Below are 8705 nucleotides of genomic sequence, written 5' to 3'. Positions count from 1 at the left end.
TCGAACCTACAACAAAATTTTTGCGTGTTTACAAATTATAATGGACAGACGAATGGACACAAATCGACTCAGCTAGTCGAGATATGACGATCAGTATACTAATAGGTGGTAGGATATAGTTGTGTAGGTATGCAAATCCAAGTGATCCCCGAAAAATATTCTTTTACAAATATACGGCTGGCTAGGTCCTCAAAAAGATGTAATTGAAGAAATCCACGACAATTATAACCCATAAAATACTATTTTTATAAAATCCACTGCGACTTTTGGGCCCATATTATACTTACAGTTTTTTCCTACTAAGAAGTAATTTTCAAATTCCTCAGTCACCCCTCAAATTATAACAAATAAAATTTCAAGCATAAAGTGCTCTTCTTTTCGAAATTAACAAACTATTTTATATTTTTCTTTTCTACACCATTCTCTTGCTTCTTCTCCTCCTCTTCGGCGGATATAATTAATTCGCTGAGAAGATTTTCCACTAATGCCGGCTTCTTGGCATAGGCCACAATTAGTTTATAGGGTGATAGGAATTTGTGGGTTTTGCCATTAGGATCGCAGCGTCTTAAATCCAGACTCGTAACAGTATCTACAAAATCATCCAAGAAGTCATTGTGCTGCGATAAGGGTATGCGCTCCAAGAAGGGGCAAATGGCTTTAAAGTTATCTGGAAATTTTTTTTTGAGAAACTAAATTATTTTGAATATTTCAAAAATTCAAATTTTTACCTTTTAATATCTCTTCGTTCTGATAGATGTAAACCTTATCCCTCATCTCCACATGAAGCTGAGTGAAGCCCGTCTCCTTCAGCATTTGTGTAAATTCCCACTTCGCATCATTCGAATGGTGTAGTGGAGAGATGAAACGATTTACATCCTGCATATAGGGTGACCAATTGGTGGATTTACTTAATAGCTTGCAAACATCATAAACGGCATTGGAGGCCAAAAACACCAGCAGACAGTCACCACCCTCAGGACGCAGTAGATCATAGATATTTTGTAAAGCTTGTCTAGAATTCGGAAGTAAATAATTATTTTAGAAAATTTGTAGCTTCGTGTGTATGTATCCCACCTTTGATTTTGTATCCAATGAAGACAGTAGAACGATGTCACATGATCAAATGCCCCCTTCATATCTTTGGGTAGCTTCTCCTCTGTTCCAATATCCAAAACCTTGAATTCACATTGCTTCACATCACGATAACACTTCCGGGCAAATTCGATCATTTTTCGTGAAATATCCGAACCCACAATGCGATCGAATTTTTTCGGCATTATTGGATAGACGAAATCCATTAGGACATCACCCGAACCTGTACCCACATCCAACAGACAATCCATACCGTCATGGCGCCACTCAAATTTATCGACATATTCTTGGATAATTTGTTCGGCATCGTGACGTTGCACCTCATTAGCTCGGTGATACAGGGAGGCCTGATTCATGTCTTCACGATAATTATCTTGTCTTTTCGTATGCCTGTGTCTGTGGGGGAGGGATTCCAGCTAGCCAGTCAGTCCGTCCGTCAGCCAATGTGTTAGCACTTTGCCGTTCCGTAGAATATTAAATGGCATCCAATACCCGATACTTTCTTTTATATGACTCTCACTGGCGACATTTAGTATTCCATACCAGCCAGCCAGACTGAGTGTCCACATTAATGAAATCTCAATCATCTTCTATTTGTATTCAAATCTGAGAAATGAATGTGGCGTACAATAGAGAGTGTCAATAGGTGACATTTTCAAATTCATTGTCAAGATCATTGGGAACGTAGTTGGGGGCTTGTGTATACATGTGTGTTAGAGGCATTTGGGACATTCCAATTTTTAGGGGTGTGTACACAATAATTTTTATCTCCCACAAAGTACTACGCCTATGGCATCGAAGATTGACAAATGATCACATTTTCTTAGTGATAAATTTTGACATATTGTGAAAAATATTCGGATCACATTTCAAATTTGTCATTTCAAACAAAATGACATTCAAATAAAAAAGTAATTACTGTTATGAAGGTCTATTTTTTAAAGAATATTTTTTCACGGACTATAAGAGGCGCAGATTTTTAAAGAATATTTTCTTATACGCTTTAGATGGCATGGATTTTTTTAAAGAATATTTTTTCAAAGGCTACACAAGGTGTGGATTTTTTAAAGATTTTTTTTCAGACGCGGGTGTCTTTAACAAGGCTTGAATTTTTATACCCTACACAAGTATGTTGTCAGGGTATTATAGCTTTGTGCAGTCCCAAGTGTTTGTAACGCCGCGAAATATTGGTCCTAGACCCACATTTATGTATACCGATCGTCATATCTCGACTAGCTGAGTCCATCTAGACATGTGTGTCCGTCCGTCCCTCCGCCTATCCATTATAAATTGTTAACACGATAAAGGCCACAGTTGTGCATCAGTCTTCACGAAATTTTACATGTTGGATGGGCTCGGCACAAAGAATGACCCCTATTGTTGTTGGTAAAGATAGGTTAATATTTAGGGAATGACATGGACCAAATACGTAATTTTTGTCGGTTTTTCTGGTCGATCTACAGGCCGCAATTATGACCCAAACACCGCGAAGTTTCAATGGAAAAAGGGATCGGGCCAAAGAATAAGCATGCCTGTTTTGATAAAGGTCGGTTAGTATTTTGCGGGTCAAATGGACCCTGACTTGCGTGTGAAAAATAACAGAATTTGTATTCTACAGTGTATATATATATTTACTCCTGAAGGATCTAGACCCCAGACGTTGATAGTATATCCAAGAGCATTGGTTGGCCTTTAAATTGACACAAATTATATTGTCGTATATATTCGGATGTGGGAGTTACACTTAAATATGTACAGGCGCTTACGTATTCACATATTATTTAGTAACCCATTACCACAATGTAGGGCGGAAATATAGCGTTTATCGCTTTGAATGTTCCATGAGGTTCCAGTTGTGGTCAAGGACAGTGCCTATAATTGTAAGTGACGATCACATAATAATCGAGTCGATCTATTGGGCACAATTATAAGCCGAATATCACAACACAACCCACCCTGAAGGGAATCTGGACAAGTAATTAGAAGGCCTGTACTGAATACTGGGAATATTCGGAAAATATGTCAGTGTAAGGAGGAGGTGCTGTTGATCTATAATCGGTCAAGAGGGTGCAAATATCACGAAATATTGCCCAAGCTTGAAATAAACATCCGCAGAAAGTTAGAGTTCTTTGGTAGTTGTGTAGGTTATCGTATGGTCGGCGCCTTCCGACTATACTGCTCCGCTCACTGGTTTATTATTGCTGTTGTTGTTTATAGTTGACCTGGAAATTTATAATTCTGTTTGATGTTGATTCGGTGGAAGGTCAGTGAAAAAACTTTTGTTTATGTTTTAACTTTGTTTTTTTTATTATTTTTCCAATTGTCATCGACAATCATCTTCAGGGATCTCTTACAAGAACAAAACTTTTTCATTGTCCTTCAGCCGAATCAACATCAAACAGAATTTGTATACCCTTCACCACACTGTGGTACAGGATATCATGTCTTTGTGCATATGTTTGTAACAGACAAAAGGAATTGAGATACACCCATGGTTCCTTTTGAGAATATGCAAAGAATCACTTTCTGAGCCGATTTACGCATGTATTTTTGTTTACAATGTACAGGTCGCATTTATGATCCGATTTGGATGCAATTTGGCACAGTTCACTTATTTGGACCAAGGACGAACCCTATTGAAATTGGAGAAAATCGGTTCAGATTCAAATATAGCTCCCATATATAGTTTCGTCCGATTTTAAGTAAATGATGCACCAAGCTCCCAATATTTGTCCAATTGGGACAAAATTTTGCACAGAGTTCTGAATTATGTCTAGACTGATGGCTGCGAAGTTTTTTTTTTTTAAATCGGTGCAGATTTAGATATATCTCCCGTATATAGTTTCGTCCGATTTTATGTGAATGATGCACCAAACTCCCAATATTTGTCCGATTGGCACAAAATTTTGCACAGAGTACTGAATTAGGTCCAGACTAATGTATGCGAAGTTTTGTTGAAATCGGTTCAGATTTAGATGTAGCTCCCATATATAGTTTCGTCCGATTTTTTTTGTCAATGATGCACCAAATTCCCAATATGTGTCCGATTGCCACAAAATTTTGCACAGAGTACTGTATTAGGTCCAGACTAAAGTATGCGAAATTTTGTTGAAATCGGTTCAGATTTAGATATAGCTCCCATATATAGTTTCGTCCGATTTTTTTGTCAATGATGCACCAAATTCCGATTGCCACAAAATTTTGCACAGAGTACTGAATCATATTCAGATTTATGTCTGCTAAGTTTTGTTGAAATCGGTTCAGATTTAAATATAGCTCTCATATATAGTTTCGTCTGATTTTTTGTGAATGATGCACCAAACTCCCAATATTTGTCCGATTGGCACAAAATTTTGCACAGAGTACTGAATCATATTCAGATTGATGTCTGCGAAGTTTTTTTTATTCGGTTCAGATTTAGATATAACTCCCATATATAATTTCGCCCGATTTTATGTGAATGATGTACCAAACTCCCAATATTGTCTGATTTAGTCAAAATTTTGCGTAGCGAATGCTATTGAGAAAAAAATTAAGCGTGATAAGGTTTGTTGAAATCGGTTCAGATTTTGATATAGGTCTCATATATATTTTCGTTCGATATTATGTAAATGGTGGTTACACGAAATTTAGCAGAATAAATTGAATATAGTGATTACAAAAAACAAATGGTGTATGTAACGGTTATTCAGTTAGGACCATGTGTTTATATATAGCTCCCATACATAATCTGACTCGATTTCATACAAACGGTACAGCAAAGAATCCAAGTCTGCCCGTTTGACATGCAATTTTTCATTGATTTCAGAATGGTATGTGTTCAATTGGTTCAACTATCTAACTAAAAATTCTATTTCTGTTCTATCTATAGGATATTGTAGATATGAACATCTCTTGTATGTACCCAAAGCGGCCCCGTCCGACTTTTGAACTTTACTTACTGGTTTTATTATTTATTATACCCTACACAACTATGTTGTCAGGGTATTATAGCTTTATGCAGCCCCAAGAGTTTGTAACGCCGCGAAATATTGGTCCTAGACCCACCTTTAAGTATACCGATCGTCATATCTCGACTAGCAGAGTCGATCTAGACATGTGTGTCTGTCCGTCCGTCTGTCCATTATAATTTGTAAACACGATACAGGCCACAGTTATGGACCAATCTTCACGAAGTTTTGCATGTAGGATGGGTTCTGCCTAATGAAGACCCCATTTTGGTAAAGATCGGTTAATATTTAGGGGATGAAATGGACCAAATACTTAATTTTTGTCGGTTTTTCTGGTCGCTCCAGAGGCCGCAATTATGGCCCAAACATCGCGAATTTTTGCACGGAGAAGGGGATCGAGCCAAAGAATAAGCATGCATGTTTTGATAAAGATCGGTCAATATTTAGCGGGTCAAATGGACCCTGACTTTTGTGTGAAAAATGACAAAATTAGTATTCTATAGCTTATATATTAACCTCTGAAGGACATAGACCCGAGAAGTTGATAGTATATCCAAATATAGTGGTTGACCTTTAAATTGATATAAATTATATTGTCGTATGTACTCCGATGTGGGAGTTACACGTAAATATTTACAGGAGCTTACGTATTCAGATATTATTTAATAAACCATTACCGCACCAGAGGGCGGAAATATAGCGCGGATCGCTTTGAAATGTTCCAGTGTAAGGAAGAGAATATGTCAGTGTAAGGAAGAGGTGCTGTTGACCTCTCATCGGGCAAGAGGGTGCAACTATCACGAAATATTACCCAAGCTCGGAATAAAAATCCACAGGAAGATAGAGTTCTGTTGTAGTTATGTATGGTATCGTATGGTCTGCCCCGTCCGACTATACTGCTCCGCGCACTGGTTTTTTAAATGTTATTGTACAATTACATAGAACGACAATTATTCTAATAATTCGTAGTATTTAATCGATGAATAAGCTCTTCAAACATTTTCCAGGGGATCCGGAAAATTTCGATTTCCTAAGTTTCGGAATGAAAAAAGTCGGGAATTCTCAAACTCTACTTATGTATCATAATTTTATGAGCCATAATTTTATGTGTCATAATTTTTATGTTGATAAAAATTCATTCATAAATATTTTTTATAGAACAGTTGTTGTATTTATTTACATTTTCTCACAGTTCTTATCCCAACCATTGACATAAATGTTGGGGTACATTGAACTGAATTTATATAAAATATCAATTCGTGTAAATATTCCGTTTCGATATAATCTATTCAAAACAGTCTTGAACTTGACATTGGTTTTGAGATAGTGACTACAATGCTCCTTCATTACATCCATTCATCGTATTCCACGCGCAACACTTAACACAATGGATGGTCGGATATCCACCGATCACTGACGTGGTCCACTAACATCTTTCTTAGTGCTGCTGTCTAATAAATATTGTGAGCACGTGTATCATCACAAAACAATAAAATTCATAACCTTTTTTGTTGTAAAAAATTTTAATTATTCAATTACACATTGTAATTATTTGAATACCTATAGTTTAGCACCTGGAAAACTGAGAAATTTTATTTTTCCCTTGGATATATTTGAGTAGCATTTTAATATTCTCTTTGAGTCCAATTAGATATCCAATTATATATATATATATATATATCTATCTATATATATAAAAGAGCTTAGTGTTAAGTGAGTGAGTGAGTGACTGACAGATCATCGCCCAGACTAAACGGCTGAAGCTAGAAGCTTGAAATTTTGAGTGAGGGTTGGTGTTGGTGTGTAGGCGTGAGATAAGGCTGGGTTTTTGGAAATTCGAACTAGAAGGGTACGAAAAGTACTAAAATGCACCAAATATGGTACCCTTTGTATTAGGCGAACGGGAAGAGCTAGAATTCTGAAATTTGGAATGTGGGTCACTGATGTAAAGTTAGGAAGATGTACAAAAGCGTTTTTGGAAATTCGTACTAGAACGGTACGAAAAGTACTAAATGTGATACCATTTGTATTTGGCGAACCGGTAGAGCTAGAACTCTGAAATTTTGATTGGTGGTCGCTGAGTGTAGGATAGATGTACCAACGGGTTTTTGGAAACTCGAACTTTAACTATCCGAAATGTACGAAAATGTACTAAATTTGGTACAATTATGTAGCATGCGAACGGATAGCGTTAAAAACTTGAAATTTGGAGTGTGAATTAAGGTTGAGATATCCATGGTCAGATATCCATTTCCATTTAAGGAGATGGTTTTGTAAGCGTGTACTCATGTGTACTAAAAGTACTATATGGTACTATATTTGGTACAAATTTAATCTAAGCTAATAAAAGTGTAAAGTGATGGACTGACTGACTGATTTAACGATTCATCAACGCCCAGACGAAACGGCTAAAGCTAGAATCTTGAAATTTTGGGTGAGGGTCACTCTTGGTCCAAATGGAACGAAAAGTAGAGCTAGAAATCTGAAATTTGGATTGAGGGTCACTGATGGAGTGTAGATTAGAATTTGGAAATTCGAACTATAAGTATCGGAAAAGTACTGAAATGTACTAAATTTGGTACAATTTCGTAGCATGTGAATGGATTGAGTTAAAAACTTTAAATTTGGAATGCAAATTAATGTTGAGAGGTAAGGTCGATATGAGGAGAGTTTGTAAAGCGTGTACTCATGTGTACGAAAAGTACTATATGGTACTATATTTGGTACAAATCGAGCTGGAATCCTGGAATTTCAAATTAAAATTACCGTCGGAGTGTAGGATTGGGCTATGAACGTAGTTTTGAAAATTTGTTATTTATGTGTACGAAAAGTACTAAATCGTACTATAATCGGTACAGTTTGGATTTAGGTGATCCTATAGAGCGGGAACAATGAAATTTGGAGTCAGGATCACTGTAGGGGTGTGGGATTGGGGTCAGGATTCAGTTTACGAAAATAATACTTATAGTTACTAAATTTGGTACAATTTGAATTTTAGGTGAACCAATAGAGCTAGAATCATGAAATTTGGAGCCAGGATCACTGTTGAGGTGTAAGATTGAGATATGTGAGAAGTTTTGGTTTTGGTACAATTTGAATGTTAGATGAACGAATAGAGCTAGAATCATGAAATTTGGAGCCAGGATCACTGTTGAGGTGTAAGATTGAAATATGTAAGAAGTTTTAGAAATTTGTACTAAGTGTACTAAATTTAGTACAATTTGAATTGTGGGTGAACCGACAGAGTTGGAATCCTGAAACTTGGATTTGGGATCACTGTGGGGGTGTAGGGTTGGGGTATGTAGGAAGTTTTAGAAATTTGTACTAAGTGTACTAAATTTGGTACAATTCAAATTATGGGTGAAGCGATAGAGTTGGAATCCTGAAATTTTGATTTAGGATCACTGTGAAGGAGTAGGATTGGGGTATGTAGGAGGATTTGGAAATTTGTACTACTATGTACTAAATTTAGTACGATTTGATTTTTTTGGGTGAACCGAAAGGGTTGGAATCTTGAACATTTAATTTATGAACACTGTGGAGGTGTAGGATTGGGGTATGTAGGAAAATTTGGAAATAGGTACTACTGTGTACTAAATTTGGTACAATTTGAATTGTGGGTAAACCGATAGAGTTGGAATCCTCAAATTTTGTTTTAGGATC

General features: G+C 36.5%; 1 protein-coding gene across 1 annotated transcript; it reads right to left on the bottom strand.

Moving 5' to 3' along the window:
* Nucleotides 1-392: 392 nt before the first annotated feature.
* Nucleotides 393-1448, bottom strand: LOC133322134 (juvenile hormone acid O-methyltransferase-like). The gene is made up of 3 exons (XM_061531183.1): nt 1075-1448; nt 729-1012; nt 393-667 (listed from the first exon to the last, which is right to left on the bottom strand). The coding sequence occupies exons 1-3, from the start codon at nt 1446-1448 to the stop codon at nt 393-395; spliced, it is 933 nt and encodes a 310-aa protein (XP_061387167.1).
* Between the last annotated feature and the right edge of the window lie 7257 nt (nt 1449-8705).

Source organism: Musca vetustissima, unplaced genomic scaffold, assembly GCF_032173495.1.
Source record: "Musca vetustissima isolate MV318-11 ecotype Yass unplaced genomic scaffold, APGP_CSIRO_Mvet_v1 utg202995, whole genome shotgun sequence".
NCBI lineage: Eukaryota > Metazoa > Arthropoda > Insecta > Diptera > Muscidae > Musca > Musca vetustissima.
The sequence above is the reverse complement of the archived record's forward strand: the minus strand, read 5'-3'. Positions and strand labels throughout refer to the sequence as shown.